General features: G+C 42.9%; 1 protein-coding gene across 1 annotated transcript; it reads left to right on the top strand.

Annotated features, from left to right (window-relative positions):
* The first annotated feature begins 1013 nt into the window (after positions 1-1013).
* LOC306739210 (F-box-like/WD repeat-containing protein TBL1XR1) lies at positions 1014-20389 on the top strand. Its single transcript, XM_079221177.1, has 15 exons — positions 1014-1081; positions 12808-12909; positions 13835-13980; positions 14061-14286; positions 14571-14703; positions 15078-15219; positions 15966-16029; positions 16962-17059; positions 17214-17274; positions 17365-17486; positions 17705-17779; positions 18458-18585; positions 18788-18953; positions 19657-19758; positions 19852-20389. Exons 2-15 carry the CDS (start codon positions 12852-12854, stop codon positions 19876-19878), a joined length of 1548 nt encoding a protein of 515 aa, XP_079077303.1. The 5' UTR covers positions 1014-1081; positions 12808-12851; the 3' UTR covers positions 19879-20389.
* The last annotated feature ends 681 nt before the right edge of the window (positions 20390-21070 follow it).

The following is a 21070-nucleotide window of genomic DNA, read 5'->3' as shown; positions in this document are numbered from 1 at the left end:
CCCTCTATCTCCACCCCAGTCTGCAGCCGTAATAATTACCACAGCACTGAATCACAGTACGTCCACAAATGGGGCCCATAATGGACTTCACAAAGTTAATGTTGATCGCATGTTTTTTTTGCAATGCATTGCTTTAAGTCTACACTTATGTTTAGATTTATTTAACGGTGGCGACATCGTCGTGGGTGTTTGCAGTGAACGTGTTCTAACGGTGGGACATCGCCCTCTGTCCTCGCGCTGAAGAGGTGAACCATTGTTCAGGCGTCTGAATGAGTGAGTCACATGATTAGACCACTCAGTGCCCATGTACGGTCGGCTGCTTCATGGCATTAGTCACGACGAGACGTTTTGATGGTGTTTAGATAGGCTCCTGGTCCCTAGTAAGCGGCATGCAAATTTAAAATCCGCTTTTTGTCGCCCGGTGCAGTAACGTAGTTATGTTTGTGTGTTTGAGGCCTAACAGAGATGCATTTCTGTCACCACTTGCAGAGTTTATAACCAGCTTTGTTTACATCCGATATCCCCCTTTCTTTTGCTGCCCTTTGTCGCTGTATGGTTATGTTCATTGACTGGTAACCACAAGCAACTGTCAGTAATTGGAATAATGTGAGCGGGAATTAGTGTTGCATTGTTGCCGTTTCTAACGTTTTTGACACAAATGTTCTCAATTGATTAGTTGCCTGCTTTAGGATTTCCCAAAAAATAGTGAAAAATGACAAGCCCAATTTTGTAAATTGCAAGAGGATGTCGTCAAATACCAAATATATGACTCTTCCAGTTCTGTCAGTGATCTGTCAGATAAGGTTTGTGTGTTGAATATTCTCATATGGTAACTCACCATCAAAACTCTGAGAGAATTTGGGAGAGGTTAAAATCTCAGTGTATAATGTGACCTTTTTGAGTTTGGGTGCAACAGTAACGCCGATTTCCAAAGCGTTCTCCGAAAGTCTTTGGTTGTCTCCAATCTAATCTGGTTCAAAAGCCCCTGACCGTCTCCTTCCCCTTGTTGCTGCAGGTTCTGAGCCCATGGTACAAGGCCCTGACTGAACATACTGGTGGGCCATACAGACTTACTACTGTGGTGAGTGATCCCTCTGGAAAATGTTTTCACCTGCCTGTTCACATCATAGGTCATGCAGAAAGTCACAATATGGCATTTGAACAACCTGTCAAACCTCTCCCTTTTACGAAACAAATACCTGTGATCTCTTTGTTTGCGTTCTTTAATCGTCTATACTAGGTCATCTGTGAGCATCCTTTTGTCACTTTATTTGAGTTATTTTGGAGTTGCTGGCTTATAGCTACATTAGGTATATTTTATGTTCCCGTCAGGAATATAGCAGATACGTTGCAGGATTTAAATAGAATGGACATCGGCTGTTCAGTCGCCTCTACAATCGGATGCAGCTCACTACGTGTTACCAACATCAATAGCGAGAACGAACAAGTTTACTCTGGGCCTTTTCAAACCCTCTAATTAGTTTGCTCTGGTCCAAATTAGTGAATGAGTTGTTTTCCATTCGGCCGGTTTCTTCTCTCTTTTTTTTATTTTTTTGAAAGGATATGTCGCCCATTGTCTAAATGTGTGGGGCAGGTCGAGAAAGTAAACACAGGAACAAAGTGTCAAAATATGAGGATGGCGACTAACTTCAATGCCATGGAGTTTAGTCAGATCGAGGTTGGTGTCTCCATAACACAGATGTGGTGTTGTTACTGCCACTGCTCCACATTCGACCGCATCTCCCATAAACTCTGTTGCTTCCTGTATCCCTTCCGCTCCCATGTGTCTTATTTAACTGAAAGAGAACAAATGTGTTGTATGCAAGTTTATTTTTTGCTCTTGGAACAAGTCTGATTTCTATTGAGAGAGAAAAAGCACACTCTTCCTGTTTTGAACTGTTAAAGAATTCAGCAGATTTCCTGCGAACACTAACCCGGCTCTGCACAATGCAGGACAGGATCCATAGAAGCGCTCGGTCTCCACAGTGACGGTCGTGTTTATGTGCGCTTGGGCAGCCAAGGACTTTCTGACCGACTTACTGACATTGTTCACTTGGTTCGCTGGTCGAAACCAAGATGCTTTGCTGTGACAGCTTCCACCCATTTTGGCAACTGGCTGTGTTAGTGTCAGGTCAGCCACATTGGAAGGCTTTGTTTCCCTCACTGCAGAGCCCTCGGCTCTGTTTGTTTATTTCACTCATGATGCTAAAACGCAGCACTGTAGTACTTAGTCATCCAGTGTGCTATTTACATAACAAGTCTACAAGCACGGGTGCACAGTTCTCCTTTTCACAGTTTCACAACCAAGAAATCCTTTTTGCAAATGGCACAGGACGTAATAGTCTATTGTCATATGTAATGATTTGTAATGGAGGCAGCATATTTTACAGTTAAACAATGCACTTTTTTTTGGTCAAACTATATCAGTGCACTGAAACAGTGAATTCATTCATTGGGAATTAGATAATTATTCGTAACCATAAATAACAACAAATTGCCTCTCGTCAAAAGTCATGCGCTCCAAAAAGAAAATGAGCATCCATTTCCTGACCTCATTTGGGGCATGTGTCATAGTTCGTTTACATCAGGTTTGCGGTGTTGTGTTGCAAAATGCATGTTACTTTTTTTGTTAGTATAAACAATGTGTCTCTTCATTACATGCTGGCTTATGTTGTAGTTGGTTTATGGTTTATCGGCCAAAATCGCATTAACATTTAGCGTGTCAGATTGGGAGCCTTTTGAATGCCTCTCAACGGCTCTCGACATGGCGACAGCTGAGTCGGCTTCATTTGCTGCTTAAGTAGACATCTCTCCACTATATCTTTAGATAGCAGATCGCTGTTTGCTGCTATATTAATGTTCTCAATAGCTAATTTAGCACCTTGAATGACATGCCAATTTTGTTGCCATGCTGAAACTTTTCAAAAACAACTTTGTCTTTTAATTTCACACTGGCTGCCATGATATCAGGAGCACGAAAAAATGTGTGATGAGTGATGTCATTGCAGTCTTGACTTTCTTATTGGTTGTAGGAAAGTTGTCAGGGTGTCACATTTCTCCTGAATTTCTTAAAACACGCCCTCTGACTTCATGATGCTTGATGGTTTATTTCTGCAGTTCTGTGGTAGAGAGCGAAGACGTCTTTGTTTTAAATAATTGAGCCCACAGTATTGATCAGTGCAGCAGCTTGCCTCTTCCACTGGCCCGATTCTCAAAATACACCGCAAATATTTCAGACATTTCTCCAGTGCTATTTAGCTAAAGGAAGCTAAATATTCGTCCCTGGTTAACCCTGATTCTCAAAACCAATTTAGTCAGAGTGGAAGCTGAAGCCGAGAGGAATGAAGAGGCAGAAAGTGAGATGGTTAAATACAGATAAGACCTGGATAATAGGGAGATACGGAAATAGACGTCTTGGCGCTTGGTAAGAGCCGAAAATGTAGTTTCATTCTATTTGAATGGAGTTTGTTTTACAATCACCAGCGAGGTAAAATGATTGTTTCAGTCGGTGGCGTCTGGTAGCTTTAGGGCTTTGGCAGTCTTTTGCTAGTGGTGATAATGATTAGCTTAACATATTAGCTGCATTATTGGCCCCCTTTTTTGTGTGCAAATTACTTAATTTATCTAGATTTTAGTGCCATATAAATATAATGTATTTTGCGCTACTGTTGGTAAATACATTGCTGTTTTTAAAATGACAAAGATGACAGTTAAAACAAATTAGACACTTGTTTATTGATAAATGCAGAACACAGAAGTGCAATTAGGCGCAATGTTTTTGTCCTTAGATGTGTCTAGTTGTTACGGAATAGTAAAAAAAAGATGTCGGCATGAGGAAGATACTTGCTCTGGACAAATGAAGGCTGAATCGGTTGGTGAGAGAAGACAGACTTTTGGGTCTATTAATTTCTCCTCCGTTGTTGATTTTTGTTCAGCACTACATGTAGGATGTGATGGGTGGTATTTGTATTTCTTTCATTTATTTATAAAAGTGACGATGACGAGCAAAGCAATTTCCCCCAAAGTTTAACAAGTTCGAACTCTCGGCAACCAGAAAAAAAGAAGAAAAAAGCACATTAATTGTATGTGCGGTACAATAATAAATAGTAATAATTGTCAAGATCTCCTCCACATCAGTTGGCGGTTGTGGCAAGAGGCCCTTTTTGTTTTTCAGGGTTTCCGTCACCGCCATGGACGTAAACTGAAACACGACTGGTAAGCTGAGGCATATAACTGTCAGGCGGGAATTCTTGTGTATTATGTTTATGGTTCCGTAAATTACCGTTGATTGTTCCTTCTCCTACCGTAGACAAAAGACAGGTGTTAGCAGGTTTTTTTGTCCAGTCGGAAAGGGTTTTAATACGTAAAATATATCGTACGTAAAACATAACCAATTCACCATTCATTATTTTTGTAGTTGCGTTTTTTATTTTCTCTGCTTCCTTTCGAAGGAAGTATCTTCTAAACATCGCATGGATGAAAGGTGTGTCCGACAATGAGCTATAGGAGACAATTATATGTCCAGATCAACACGCTGTGAAAAAATACTTCTTTGATGGGCAGGAAGGCGTTTGACAGCAGGCAGTGAACTGCAATGATGACAACAGCTTGGAAGATAAGGCCCGAGTTGAAAACTATTTCTTTCATCCGACAGAGTTAGTCAAGGAGCTGAAGCTTCAGTTGCTCAATGTGTGCTCACCTCCCACCCAACCTCCGAGCTCTGTCCTGTTTAGTGTCAACCGGCATGACTAATACATTTGGGTTTTACAGTAAGCCATATTTGTTTCTCTCTGTATACAAGTTGTGCGCTTACACAGGTAGTGGAGTTTGCCACATCTTCTTCTAACCCAAGACTCCAGCCTCACTCCCCGAGGTCACCTAATACCCCCAGCTGTCAATAAGTGGGCTCATCCTGTTTGCCTGTCGCACTACCTCTGCTTCCTCAGTCTGTTGCTGGAAATAGATGCTCGTCGGGTTCTTAGGTAAGGGTACGTGGATTAACAGCTTACTACAATAAAACCACTCAACAACTGAAAACAAGGCTTTAATCTGGGACCTCATCGCCATATAAAGCCTGAAGAATAATGATAATAAATACATTTAAAGTAATGGCTTCATCAGCATCTGTTGAGTGGGTGTGATAATATGTTAGGCACTTATAGATCAATTAGCCAAACATAATTGAAATTAGTGTCGAGAGGTATTATGACATTGGTCTAGGTCAATGAACGCTTTAATGATTTTTGGCATCGCGTCATGATCTGCGGCCTGATGATAATTTTTCATCCTGAAATTTTAGAGTTTTGTCAGCGGATCCTCCTAAACCTAGCTTGAGTTGTAGTTTTTAGTTCTAGTAGTTTATAATTGTCGTCAAGTAGTTCTTTTTTGTTTTTATGTCAATGATTGTAGTGTCATACCATCTAGAGAGATTCTTTTAGCGGTCGGGATTCTGACCTTAATAAAAATCAGAGCACGGGCGGCATCTCGCAGCGAGATAACCACGGTTGATTCCGTGGCCCTCGCTGACCCGCTGCACTCACGGACACGGGCTGCCCAGAGCAGGTTTAGCTGCCCATCAAGCGAGGCTGGCTGGCAGGGCCTCCATGACGCGCCATCTGTCACCGACAGACAGCCAGTCTCGCTGACCTCACATAGGCCTTGTGAGGCAGAGCGGGGCTTGCCAATGCAATCTGTCACTCCAAGAGACCAGTAACCCTAGCGAGGGGGAGGGGAGAGCCGCATGCAGACGAGTTCATGTCTGTTGTCACTGCACCTCACACGTTTGCACGGCGGAAGTAAAGAAAAGACTTGACCGTACAGTGCTGTCATTCGGTATCAAAGTGTGCGTGTGTGTTCAACAGCCTGTAGTAAAACCTCCAGCACAATGGTATACAGTATCCCGCTTCTTTTAGTTTCAGCTTGGAAGCAACGTGTGACTCTAACTGGGAACCAGGACAAGCCTTTTGGATGCGTTTTAGAGTGAGAGACTGTGATGAACTACGGTTTCCCTCAAATCATCCCATTCTCGCTGCCTGAATTTTTTTATTTTTTTTACTACTACTTTCTGCAAATCAGCCCACACACCATCAGGTCTCAGACAAGTTCTATAGGAATGAGCCCCATTTCCACCTGCGGCGCAGCACTGCGTGGGTCTTCCTTCCCCATTGATGCAGTAGTCTTCAAAGAACACGAAACCTACACGGCGGATATTATTATCACAAGCCGGGAGGGACAAAAGGACACGCATGGTGCAGCGAGACACAACGGTGTTGGGCAGCAGTTTGTAATTTGTTTTCTTCTTCTTTACCTCAGTATGTGCCTGTCAACATCACACATGCAGCCAGTACTAACAACCCAAAAAGAGACTTTTAGAGACTAAAAGCAGTTCATGCACAAGTATATACATAAATTGCAATGTACAAGTATGCATTAATGTAAAAGTACATTAATGTAGAATATAAATATTTGTGCCATTCTGTCTCAGAATGCTGTGATGTACAAATAGTATTGAAGTGACACCTTTTGTACATAATATGGCAAAGGCAAGCCTACACCTTTTTTAAAAAAAAAAAAAAGGTGGACGTATTTGTTGCTCTACGTGGTTTGTTTCCATTACGTATGGTAAAGCCTGCTGCTCCCTGCGGCCGAGTTCTCTGCATTCATCATTGCTGCTGTTGAATTATTTCACTTTCAGCTTGAGTGAGAGTGTTTGTCCACGCCTGATCTCGTATTCCGCTGCAGCAAACCTCATAATATTTTGGGTGCCCAGGACATCTCGTACTTGCAGTGACTCACACTTTCTCATACACCTTTTATTGCCTGTTTTATGGGGGAGGGGATTGATTCTTGAATGCCTTCTCTCTTGAACGATTATGACTCAATGCAGAAAACGTAATAAGCGAAAATGTCCGACTCAATTCTCAATGTTATGATCGCCTGTGAGAATTCTGTGACACCGGCGGTCTGTTCACTACCGTTGCCCCTGAACGCAACAGACGTATTACATGGATCCATTTTTTTTTTTGGGCCAAGCGCCCCTACTCGGTCATTGAGAATCAGAGCTTTCTTGCTCTGTCGCACACTTTGATACAACATTCATCTCAACAGTTTTAACGGACACCGTGATACTGCTCAACCAAAGCTAAATTCATGGCGTCACTGAGGAAAGCGGAATCAGATGGTAGAAACACGCTATGAGTGAACATCCGTTGCCACAGGATCTAGTGTCCCCGTAAACGTGCACTTTATTACTATAGTTTGACCACATGCTGAATGCTCAGTTCCTGTAATGGGGAGATTTGTTTTAAGAGAAGTCTGTATTATTTATTTGTGACTAACAGCAGCTTGTTATGTCAAATTACTCAGAACCTGCATTCTGTGTTTTTGAGGATGCTGCTACGGGCCCTATTTTAGTTATTGTTGGTTCTCTTTGTTGTGCTTGGAACTGTAGCCCTCCAGTTGACACATCTCTTATATTTGTTACTAATATTGAATTAATAAAAGATAATGGAAGTAAATTCATCTGTAAACATTTTTTTTTAAATATGAATCATTACAAATATGCAGCGTTTTAATTCATAGCAGAAAAACGGTAAGACAAAAATAAATCAAGTACAGAAAAATGTCAATGCATCAAGACTCAATCGTTTTATAATCGCACCGTAGCCCTCGGAATCGAATCGGAAGGCGCCAGGAGATTCTCGGCCCTCCTGTTTTATGCCGTCCTTGACTGCCTGCTGACTCCTCACTCACTACTCTTAGGGGCCACTCGCGATAACACAGCTGAGAGCACCTCAGATCCTCAGCCGCTGCTGTCCGCCCAAAGACCCAGCACTCATTTTCAGGCTACATCCACACTCCTACGTATGCGTTTTAAAACGCATATCTTCTGCTACGTTTACACTGATTGTCCACACTAATCAGGAGGTTTTAGGGGCACCGAAAACAGGAGGAGGTAAAAAAAAACACTCCAGAGGCTGGATAGGTTTTGAAACTCCGGGGTTATCTCGTAGGGTGGACAGGCCAAACTGCATAAGTTTGTAAATGTTGACGTCGACTCTCACAAAAAAAACCTCCAGGTCTACCAGGGATTCATTTTAACATGGATAACGGATTATAAGCATTACTGGCCTTGTTGTCTATGCTAGCAGCTATTTGCTTTTTTTTATTTTTTATCTTCCGACTATTCCCGACAAGTGGAGGAAGCAATCTGTTATTGGAGCAATTTGCGGCTGTGAGGAGGGCGATGGACACAATACGTATTCCGTGGTGGTGGACTGTTGGCTAACGGCTAACAAGACTACCAGTCCACACACTGCCGAGTACAATGCGGTCACTCAGCCGCTCGGCAAATTTAATTTAGTCTTTGGCAAGATTCTACAACGTGTTTTTATACAACGAATTCAATCGATTGCCTGCATGCATCGCAGCTTGTTCTTGATTGTTGAATAAAGTGTGTTGCGAAGCCTTTACAGGCCATTGTCTACAGCAGTGGTCATGCTGTAGCACCTTTCTAGTTGGTATATGTAATGCAGGAACAGGCAGTAAAAACAAGCGTCCCTCGTCCTTATATTTGCATATGCATCAGTCGTGCATGTTGTCACTCCTGTTGCTAAGATAAGTACTCGATCTGATAAGAAGGTACATGTCTTGTGACGGCGAGCAGCGCATTACCACATACTGATAATGTGTTTTTTTTACCCACACCTCTTTGAGTGAGCTAAAGCCTCTGAGCAGGTCCCTGGTCAAAGTCGTGTTTTTTGACAGTGTTCAAATTGTGTTAAAGGTTATACAGTTATTATGGTCGAAAATGTAGGCCGATCTGAAAATGACTGCGTACTTTCAGATTAGAATGTGTCAGAGACGCAAGGTGCGTACTTATAGCAACATCACTGTTTTATTCAGTCTCATGAATGATGGTCTTTGTGGGTCTCTCCTTCTCTCATTAAGCTGGGACTTGATTTTAGATGTAGCCTACTGTACAGGCCAGTTTGGGAGCAGTCACAAGGGGAGGGAGGGAGAAGGAATGCAGAGACAGAGATTCCCTTCTCCTCTCCCATCCCCCCGCTGTTCACCCACACTGTCAACACAGACTATCCTTGCTGCGGATGGTGGCTCCACAGCGCCACTGCAGTGGGATGGCGGTGGAGGGAACTGCAGAGTTCTGTTTACAAACCAGTGGTCCCCCCCCAGGCAATGCTGCTGTCAGATGGGATTTGAGCAGAGGGTCTTGGTGATCTGTGGCTCAACAGTCTGCAGGTTTTTCTTTTCAAACCAAACACAACAGCAGGCGATTTTACTTTCTACTCGGCCTCCCATCTTGTTTTAGGTGTATTGATCAAAGCTGCTGCTGTTTGAAACAAATAAATTCCTGCATGCACTTCAGCCAATACTCCGCTTCGATTACTAAATGTAATGAAATGCATTGTCTAGATGTAATGAAATGCATTGTCTAGATTATCTAGAGGAATGTTGTGATCTGTCTTAGATCCAGCCTCTATGACAAATCTTTTCTTAAAACAAGAACACATTCGGTCATGAGACAATTACTTTGTGCGGTGTTCTGTGTTCGAGGGCTCTGACTGGACACTGGAGCAGATGAAATGGAAATATCCTCACTCTGTTATACTGCAACTGTTTGCTGGTTTTAAGAAGACAAGATATTTAAACCCACAGTTTAGAATACAAAATAAAAATACAACTTTGGCGCCTCTGGGTTGTAGGATTAAAAAAAAAAAAAAGACCCTTTGGAAGATTATTATTTACACTGCCACTCTCAAGACGGTGCCTGAACGCGTCCAGATGGATGACTGAAGCTGCTGCTGCTGTGCAGACACGGTGTAAATCAATGGGCCTCGGAGTTGCATGTCAGTGTAATGTCGCTGCGGTTGCTTTAATTTACAGTGGACCATCATACATTCATTGGGTGATTTATGCCAGTTATAAGCTACAGGCACATTGTACTAGCGTGTGTCGATCTTATCCAGCTTTGAGCTGGTTAACTGGCATCCCGAATAGATGGATAGAGAGAGAGGGTGGGTCAGGGAGAATGAGAGCTTGTCTTTTCCCACTTACAGTAATATTAAAAATAATATTGTGCAGTGTAGAAAATCAGCTCTAATAACGTAATTTGAATCCGAATAAGTGGTGATCTTCGGTGTAAATGTTGCATCAGAGCCAAGTCTGCAGGAAACATTGTATCTCTGGAGTTGTCGTTTTGGTCAAATGTGAGGTTGTGTGAGCCAGTGTATTTATATTTGAAGTAGAGTTATTGAAAATGTATACCAGCAGTGGCTGTCGTACATTTCTATCCTGAACACACACCAACCACAGTGTTGCATGTTAGTAGGGAGCCGCAGTGTTTGCAGCATGGAACTGTTGCCTGTAACTTACGAGCAAACGCAGCCCGTCAGCTGCTTCTGATTTAATAATGGGTCTAATTTGGAGCACAGTATGTCTGCAATGCCAGTGTTTCATAGGGCGGTAGTAACGGCTCATGGCAACTGGGCGTGAGACTCTCTAGGTACCTCATGCTTATGAGTATTATTTTAGCCTGGCGTCGAACGTAAACAAAGACGCACGTGTATTACGTCTGTTGCGTTCAGGGGCAGCGTTAGAAAACGGACAGCTCTGTGTCAGAGAATTACGTTTCTGATTTATTGAGTTTTCTGCATCAAGTCATAATCGTTCAAGATGGAATGCATCTAAGAATAAATCCCCCCCCCCACCCCCCCCCCCCCCCCCCCCACACACACACACACACACACACACACACACACACACACACACACACACACACACAAAAGAGGCAATAAAAGGTGGATGAGAAAATGTGAGTCACCACAACCACGAGATGTTCTGGGCATCCAAAATAATTGGAGAAGATTTACATTATTTTGTCCGGGAACAATCTGCTGGCTGACAGTTAGTCTCTATGGGAAAACACAATCCCGTCTCACCAGAGAAGTCCGCGAACAGATAAGTGTCGCCGAGCCAACGTGCTCAGGAACATCATCGCCTCTTCTTCTGCTGTCTCGGCCACAGAGTCGTTGCTCGTCTCTTGGGTCCCAAAACGGCCCCCGCCATGGCAGCCTGGTGCAACTGGCTCTATTGTGGAGTCTGCTGTTGTTGTTGTAGGTACATTATGCAGGAATAGCTAAAGTTGTTAATGGCTGGAGTGGACACATTATGACCCTTTTTTGGGATCAGCCCTCAGTGACTTTTTTGAAATTGTGGTTTCCAACCTTTGTAGTTCATGAAACCACAGACAAAAGCAACGTTGAGTCATGATCCCCCTGCGTGTGCTTGGATGCACAAACTGAAGAAGTCAAACCACAGGATGTGTTTGAATCCTGATGCCCCCCCGTGTTTTTTTGTTGATAGTATGTAGTGGATTGGTACTTAACCCTTTGGAGTCGGGGGTCATTTTCTTGATTTTACATAATTTCTTAAATTCACTTTTTAAAGTCACTTGCATATGATATATACCCATGTGTTTTACATCTAATTGCAGAACAATCTCAGCTCTCTATATAATGAGGCACCATTGTCATAAGGCAAAAGTGTAAAGAGAAATATTACTCGAAAGCTGAAAAATGTAATCTAGATTTTGGAAAATCTTCATATCTCTTGTGAAAACATAGCTTTACTAAGGAGGTTGAACGGAGCAGTGAAATATATGAATACAAAAATGGTAGAAACATGTAAATGTCTAAAATCAAATTTATTATTATATGATGAGGTGATGAGCTGTGGCCGGCGTTGTGGCCTGCAGTGATATAACGACAATATTTTCAAAACGGCAGTATCATATAGCGCGCGCTCGAAGATCTCGAAGCGTTAAAGTAGGCCGTTAAATGATATAGATGTAATTAGGTGGAGAAGAAACCGCTTGGGGAGAATGCTGATTGTTAACACGAAAGAAGCACGGCTGAATAAAATATTCAATCCATTCATTACTGCTCCTCCTGAGAAGCAGCGAGCGCCTAGTACACGTGGGAGTGGAGAGCGGTTCATCAAAATGTTGTCGTTCCAGTCAACACAACCGCCTCTATGAGGAAATACACCAGCTTAACCTCAAGCTACACAAAGTCATTCATCGTTTACCTCAAGAAAAGCTTGTAGAGTCGTATGGAACGACACATTTGACCGTTCAGCTGATCCTCATTGAAGCTGTTGCGGCGAAACTAACTCCACGGAATAAATATTATCGCGGCGGTCCAAAACCTGGAATTACTTTCTCGTTATATCGATTCTGCTTGCATTGTGATTGGATCTCAATTTTCCACAATTTGTCGTCGGAGCTTTAGCTTTTTTGTTGTGAGGTGACGGTAGAAAGCGTTCAAATTACAAAGTAATCGACCAAGAATGTGTGCTTGCGTGCATTTGATCTGCCAACACAGCACCTGGTTGGACGGCATTCCAGCAAAAGATGACATTAATGACATTATAACATTTAAAATGGATGTCCATTCTTATAATATAACAATTTTGGGAGGACAACCTACCCGGTTCATTGTAAACCTTTTGAGAGACTGGATTTTGGTGCTCAACTGTTTTCTCCATTTCCACAATATTTTTTCGTGGTGAAATGACCTTTTTTGTTGGCTGAAATAAAAACATTTAAAAAGGCTTCATTTTAGACTGATTAAATTGCAGACTCTCTGATGTTCAAACACACCTGGCCGTAATCAGATTGTCTTTATTCTGCGGTCGTCACACTTACGTGTACATTCAGGTATGACATGCATGGAGCAGGAATGTTTTCCTTCACTTGACTGACTCTTTCTCTCTCTTTGTGTTTTCCAGGCTAGGTGTGTGCGTGCTGACCTCATGGTGTAACAGAAGTAAAGATGAGCATTAGCAGTGATGAAGTCAACTTCCTGGTCTACAGATACCTACAGGAGTCAGGTATCCTCCCAAGTCCTTGTTATGGTCATCAATACTGCATTTGTTTCATCTTAAAATACCATACTTTCACTAGTTTTTTGCTTCCTTATTGATCCGATTTTTACATCCAATGCCATGCAAACACAACTGCATTGAACAGGCATATAAACAGCAGCCTGTGGTGTGTGTGCAATTCTTGTAAGAATAAACCATGCAGTGGGATAGAGTGAGGGGCCGATCCACTACTAATCGATCAGAGATGGTTAGTAGTGTATATCTATATCTCCCACACTGGGAGTGAACTCGTGACTGACTCAAATCTTACGTAGTTAAAATGAGTCTCAGAATATGGGTCATTAATAAACTTCCAGACTTCCTGCCCTTTTGTTTGACAACAACCTTTACCCAGCTATGATGAGCAGTGTGTGAACCAAAAACCAAAGCTGCCAGAAGGCTCCGTTCTACTGGTTCTGGCTACACGCGGGAATCACTTGCCTCATATCATATTTATTGCATCATATATTTTGGAAGGCTCATGTAAATCAATGTAGAGACCTTGTTTGTTTACAGAAAACATTGTAATTGTCGCATCGCATAAACGGCACCACAAGTATTCAAACATTTGACTACATAGCAACCAGCACAAGGTCTGATGTTTTATGCATTCAATTCAATCATCTGTAGACTCTGCCGGAGGAGGCGGTTGTAGCCAGAGGTCGCAATACAAGCTGTTTCATTTCTATTTTTATAACCTCGAAAACATACAAGAGGACAGAACAATGGCAGTGATGTGCAAGGAACAAGGTGGCTTTATGGCAGCAGAGAAAAGCACAAAATGTAGTTCATGAATTAATCATGAGGGGCATATTATTTACTGTATATAATGTGTGTATGCCTTACAATGTTCAAAAATATCCTCCCCTCCTCCCGCTCTTCGTCTCTCCAGGGTTCTCCCACTCAGCGTTTACGTTTGGTATAGAGAGTCACATCAGCCAGTCCAACATCAATGGTGCTCTGGTTCCCCCTGCTGCCCTCATCAGCATCATCCAGAAGGGCCTGCAGTACGTCGAGGCTGAAGTCAGCATCAATGAGGTGGGACACAAACAAGATAAGAGAACCTCTCCGCTCTCCCCTCTCCTCTCCTCTAACTGGGTATTTCTCCCCCACGGCAGGACGGCACATTATTTGACGGGCGGCCCATTGAGTCTCTGTCCCTGATTGACGCTGTGATGCCGGACGTTGTTCAGACGAGGCAGCAGGCCTACCGGGACAAAATGGCCCAGCAGCAGGCCGCCGCTTCAGCGCCGACATCGGCCACCGGAGGCAGCATCGCAGGCAACGCCAAGAACGGAGAGAACACTGCCAACGGGGAGGAGAACGGAGCCCATGCCTTAGCTAGTGAGTGATGTGTTTACAAATGGAACAGGACGTACACGTGATGGTCGGCTTCCTGCAATGACGCAGCAGGACTTATTATTAAGGAGGAAATATTATTTTGGCCCTGGGCAAGAGTAGTCGGATAAAAAACAAAATGGAGTTCTAAAGTGAATTTAAAGTTAAGATGTTTGTTTTTTTAAGTCATTTTAGTCAGGATATTATTCTTCACATTGCATATGTTCGCTCACACCGAGGTAAAGAATGGAAACCTAATATCTTGATATCCGGTCTCACTCTATGCCTAGACAACCACGCAGACCTGATGGAGGTGGACGGAGATGTGGAGATCCCTCAGAACAAGGCCATGGTCTTGAGAGGCCACGAGTCGGAGGTCTTCATCTGTGCCTGGAACCCAGTCAGCGATCTGCTGGCGTCGGGGTTGGTCACCTTTTCCTTTCCTTCACCGTTATCCTCGGGCATTCTGCATTACTCGAACAAATTAACTCAATTTATATGCTACCACTGATTATTTGGCTGAGAATGGAGAGATTAATTGAAATAAATGTCCCCTGCTGGACTCAAACCCAGGACACATTCTCACATTTGAGAAGCTGGAACCAGCCAGTGTTACTGGTTTACCTTAATTATAATTCATTTTCTGTTAACCCAAATCAAATAATGAAGAATTACTCACATAATGCTCAATGCTGGTGTTGATAACAATTCACATTGTCTGACAAACCTTGTTAAAGAGCAACCTGTCTGTCTGTGGAACATTGCGCATTGTGTCTAAATGCGTCCGCTGGTCTCAGGTCGGGTGATTCGACGGCTCGTATCTGGAACCTGAGTGAAAACAGTACAAGCAGCTCCACACAGCTGGTCCTGAGACACTGCATACGAGAGGGAGGGCAGGACGTCCCCAGCAACAAAGACGTCACCTCGCTGGACTGGAATGTAAGTATACCAACACACCTGCAAATCATGTAACATGTGAGTCCCAGGTCAAATTCGTAGGACTGGTAGAAATCTCTGTCAAATATGTCAACGTGCTGTTTCATGTTATCATGCTCCTTCACGGCCAAAAAGTATGGTTATTTTTAAGATACTCTTCAAGGTCTTCAGAAAAATACCTTGGTTTTCTTTATTGTTTCAAACATTTGAACACGCAACAGACATTCATAGAAAGCAAAAACACCAAAACATGCTTTGTACTTGTACTGCATGCACAGTGCTGTGTGCAACAGAAAGGCAGATCGCAAAAAACAAATGTCTCATCACAGAGAAACTCCCAGAGCGCTCAAACTGTTGTTGCTGTCTAACAGTGGGAGATCATCAGAGAGTGGAATTTTCCTTTAGTTCAGCCAATGGATTGTAAACCCGAGCCAAGGGGCAGAGGCAAAAGAATTCCTGGAAAGCGTCCATGCTGATGGAAAACACAGGCCTCTCCTCTAATCCCAGCTGAATCCCAGCAAACGTCCATTCAGCCCAGACTCCATAATGCCAAGTCTGCAAAAGACAACATGCGTCTGTAAAGGTGTCCAAACTGGCTTTTCCATGCTCATCTGTTCAGCACACACACACACACACACACACACACACACACACACACACACACACACACACACACACACACACACACACACAGACGCACACTAAGCCACTCTTAACACGTCTCGCTCCGTCTCTCTTTCTGTTTGCAGAGCGAGGGCACGCTGTTAGCAACAGGCTCCTATGACGGCTTTGCCAGAATATGGACGAAGGATGGTGAGATGTCTTTGATTTAATGTGCACGTGTTGTTTGATATTAGGAAATCAAAGTAATATTATAGACTTAGGGCAAAGTGTGATATTAAGTTGAGTTATTGTATATTATAAGAGTGTACTTGTATACAGATATGTGTATATTAGAAACCATTAGGGAGTGAACATAAGTGTTGCTTTGGAAACTCTTATCAATGATCGTTCTTTGGTGTTTTTGTTTTCCTGCCTACCCTGTACTACATCCTGTGTGTCACATGGTTTAATTAATCTGAACAATGTTGCCCCCTAGAGGCAGGTTTTTGTATTTCCAGTTGGGTGTTGACCCACTTTGTGTTATTTAGGTCCCCTGACCCTTGTAGATCAAAAGGGCCGTGTTTTTTGCCTTTTGTTAATGCATGAATTTTGGCAAGGGTAGGAGGTTTTTAATTTTTTTGAAAGTTCAACCTCAACTCTTATAACAAGTTTATAATAAAGTGTGTAGCCAAAATACAGCCACTACATCATAAAATCATGCATTCTTATTATATCAGGCTTTTCATCTAACTTCAGAACTAAATGTTTACTCCTTTACTACTTGATACTATTATCCTGGTTTCCACTAGAGTTATTGCTGCTGTGTTATGAAGCACTGCAGAGTTTGATGCAATGCTTAAAAATCAATGTTGTTGCTATTCATTGGCATATGTGTGGAAAGAAAAATCTAGCATTTTGTGTTTTTCTCCAGTATAACAACGTTAAAAAACGGCATTTAAAGGGTTAACATTCTAAAGTCTGTCTGAGTATTGGGTCGTTATGATCAGTATGAATGTTGGTTGAAAAATGGATTCTGTGAAAGCGGACAATTATTTTAATATGTAATAATTTGTAAAAGGCTTGTTGTTATTCCAGATTTGATACTTACAGATTTTGCTCCCTCTCCGTTTGTTTGCCCACAGGGAACCTGGCCAGTACACTTGGTCAGCACAAAGGTCCCATCTTTGCCCTTAAGTGGAACAAAAAAGGCAATTTTATCCTCAGTGCAGGAGTAGACAAGGTAAACCAGGAACTGTTCTTTCAACCAGCTCGAAGTCGACATGTTAAATAACCTCTAGCATGACTTCTTGTGTAACGTTTGAACAAGTTGATCAAATACATGTACTGTGTAGTCCTTGTTAGCTCTAACTATACATGTGCATGTGTCCTGCCAGACAACAATCATATGGGATGCCCATACAGGAGAAGCCAAACAACAGTTTCCCTTCCATTCAGGTACGGGAAGCATCACTTCTTCTTACTTTAAGTTCATTTTAAATCTTAGCTTTTGATCTCGCTAACGTCCGCCTCTCCATCACTCCACAGCGCCAGCACTAGACGTCGATTGGCAGAGCAACAATACGTTTGCCTCCTGTAGTACAGACATGTGCATCCACGTCTGCAAACTGGGACAGGACCGGCCCATCAAGACATTCCAGGGACACACAGTAAGTGGGTTGTTTGTGCACGTTTCATTGTGACGCATGTGTACCCTCATCACTGATAGGTAACTTGTGTAGGGATTGAAGAGGTGTTACTGTCACTGTTCATAGGAATGGTCTAAACTGCTTTTAGATGGCGGTATTTGTTAGCATTGATTTGAACCCAGGGTGAACATAAATCAAGATATTGTCACAAACAAGGTTTCTTCTCTCTCTTTCTCCAGAATGAAGTAAATGCAATCAAGTGGGATCCCACAGGGAACCTGCTAGCCTCCTGCTCGGACGACATGACATTGAAGGTGAGAGCCAAACTCGGCGAAACGTCGGGCATCTTGTGTCGTTAATATCACTATCGCTGAGACCTGTGACATCACAGTGCCGAGCCATATGAAAGTAATGAGGCGTTCATGATGACTGGGAATTTTGAAAAAGGGGAAAGTCCACCTCAATGCCACTTAAAAGGAAAATGTGCAATCTTTTATGTGGACGTCTAATCAGTGTTGATTGGACGTCCAATGGAAGCAATTTCAATTCCTAATTGCTCGCAAATATTGATGGAGATCTGCCACATCCTACTCTACCTAACGCGGCCTCTGCATCTGCATTTCTTCCCACTCTGGCACGGAAAAACATGGCTGCACATCTTAGTCAGCCCAAAAGGCTGTAAGATTGATCCTCATCCATAATATCCTCTGCGCTCATATTTTGGGATGTCATACCCGCTGTTTGTAACTACAACTAGTTTGCAATACAACCGAAGAGCGCAAGGCAGTTCTGTTTTTGAGTGACATCTACACATGCACGTGCATCTTATGCTCTTCATTTCCCACTATGTCAACGTGCTATGTTTCCCGCTCTGTAAAAAAAAAAACATTTTGTGTGTGTGTTGCATGTTTACACACCTGTGATTTAATGATCAACCGCAGTAAATAAAAGTTGTGCTGTGTTTTTTTTCATTTGTTTCTTTCTTTCTTCAGATTTGGAGTATGAAGCAAGACTCGTGTGTCCATGACCTGCAGGCCCACAGTAAAGAAATCTACACCATCAAATGGAGTCCCACCGGCCCTGGAACCAACAATCCGAGCGCTAACCTCATGCTAGCTAGGTGAGTCTGTGTATATATTTGACTCAATGTTACGCATGGAACAGGTTTTGTTTCGAAGCGCAGCAGAGAAGCAGAATGCTTTACTTTGTCCTGGTTATCTAAACTTTGTGCAATAGGTTTTATTACATTTTAAAGATATAGGAACAACAAAAAAAGTAAACGCCTCTTTAACCCTGTTTCTCCCGGTGTTCTACCCCCACAGTGCATCGTTTGACTCAACAGTTCGTCTTTGGGACGTGGAGAGAGGCATCTGCATCCACACGCTGACTAAACACCAGGAGCCCGTCTACAGCGTGGCTTTCAGCCCCGATGGTCGGCATCTGGCCAGTGGCTCCTTTGACAAATGCGTGCACATCTGGAATACACAGGTAGGAGGAGGGACTGTGTTTGAGACCTGTACAGCATGTTGTAACCTTGGCAGCTATTTAAGGCAGGCGTCATTTCAGATCATATAGATTGTTCAGCAATTTCACGTGACCTCACACAAACGTAATGAAGAATCTAAACATATAGCCGCATTTTTGTTGTTGTTTTTAACAGTGTACAGAGATTTTAGTAGCCATTGTTGTGCTAAAAGTGGTACCTCAAAGCTACACAAATCAATATTTGTTATATTATTGGCTAAAATGTGTCACAAACCAAAAAAGATTTGAACGTTCTCCCTCACCTCGATTGAGCTTGTTATTATCAAGCTAACTGTTGTTACAATTTAGCTCATTGTTTGGATTTGTGCTGCAAGCCGTCGGCCACCTTATTTCCTGCAGCAGCATTTTTCATTGAAAAAAAGAAAAAGATTAAACCGACAGTCTATCTCTTTAGCTCCTAAATGGGTGCAGACAATTGGGCTAATGTTCATCAGGTGAACCAATGCTTAACTGCTACCACAGTGTGGCCACAACAATTATTGCAATTCTAAGGCTCCTGCTGGGGCTCGCTGTTATTTTATGTTCACTGTTGGGTTGAGTAATAAGTCAAAATACAGCAAACGGTGTTTTTTTCTTTAACTTTTTCTGTCTGGAAACAGCCTAAAGCCCACCTAATATCTGTCCCTTCACTCTCTTTGTGCTACAGACGGGCGCTTTAGTCCACAGTTACAGAGGGACGGGAGGAATCTTTGAGGTTTGCTGGAATGCAGCAGGGGACAAAGTGGGAGCCAGCGCATCAGACGGATCTGTAAGTATACGTTTGGATTGACGTTCTCAAGCTAATTACTGTGGACGTTTTTCATCGGTCCTACAGATTGATATCCGTCCTCTTCTCTCCCAGGTGTGTGTACTAGACCTTCGGAAATAGTGCCGCTGTTTGTTGGAAGCCATGGACCGACCATGAATGTGTACATAGCCAAATGACTGTCCCTGCCTGCCCAGCGTACTGCTCTCGCTTACGACTACGGCCCCGCCCACCGACAGACAGGAAGCAGGAAACGGGAACAGGAAGCAAGCACTCGACACAGCAGGTCCAGACACGGGGAGGAACGGATGAACAGACCGATGAACAGACTACAGACGGATGGATACACGGGCGGATGGAAGCGCCCCTCTCTATCTGTGCAGACTCTTACAGAGATGCAGAAGGGACGCAGAGAAAAAAACCAGGAAAAAAAACTGATAGACAAAAAAAAAAGTATATGTACCAAAATTTGGAAGCTATTTTGCTTTTTTGATCTTTAAACCATGCTCATCGTCATCAAAATGAAAAACAATGAAAAAAGTGTTGATCTTTGTTACTAGTCGGATCTCATTGTGCAGACATATCAACTTCTCCACCATAAGATAGGATGGCACTTAGTTTTTTTAAATTTCAGATTTCTCGTTTCAATGTTTTTATATTTTTTATCTTCGGGGCGGGCGGGGGAGGGGCGGGAGGGTCAGGTGAGAGTTTCATTGGTTAACGCGCTCGGACATGCACACCAAGCAGCTCTCAAGAACGGTGTCATCGTCATGATTTCAAAACAATGTGGCAAATCCGAAGACTTTTTTTTTTCTCCTCCTGTATTTCAGTAGTGGTTTCCTGCAGTTGTGAGTTGGGGTCAAACGGTTAACCTCAAAATGCAGTAGTTCATGTGCTGTCGTCTCCAGAGGATGAACCCTGGACTCCCCTTGTACATCAACTTGGTCACGTGACACAGTGGATGTACATCTAGATGCTTTAAAAACGGCTCCTCTGTGCACTATTTGATCTAGATGTTTTACCCACAGTTCTCCTCTCTGGAGCCGCCGGCCAATAGCAGCTACTTGTGTGATGGGGGAGGAGTTTTAATTGGCAAGACGCTGACCTCCGCTTATCTAAATGTTGGAGGCTGTTCTGGATTTGATTAATGTGACAGTCGTCAGGTCCCATCTCAGATTACATTCTGTCCTCAGCCAGTAGGATTCCAGCAGTTCTGTTTTTTCTTCTTTTTCTTTTCTTTTTCTGATTGTACGCATCATCCATCATTTCTAATTGAAATCGCCCTCAAAGGCCTCAAATCAAGTGGTGTTGCTCC

Source organism: Taurulus bubalis, assembly GCF_910589615.1.
Source record: "Taurulus bubalis genome assembly, chromosome: 7".
Lineage (NCBI taxonomy): Eukaryota > Metazoa > Chordata > Actinopteri > Perciformes > Cottidae > Taurulus > Taurulus bubalis.
Note: the sequence above shows the minus strand (reverse complement) of the source record. Positions and strands in the feature narration are given on the sequence as shown.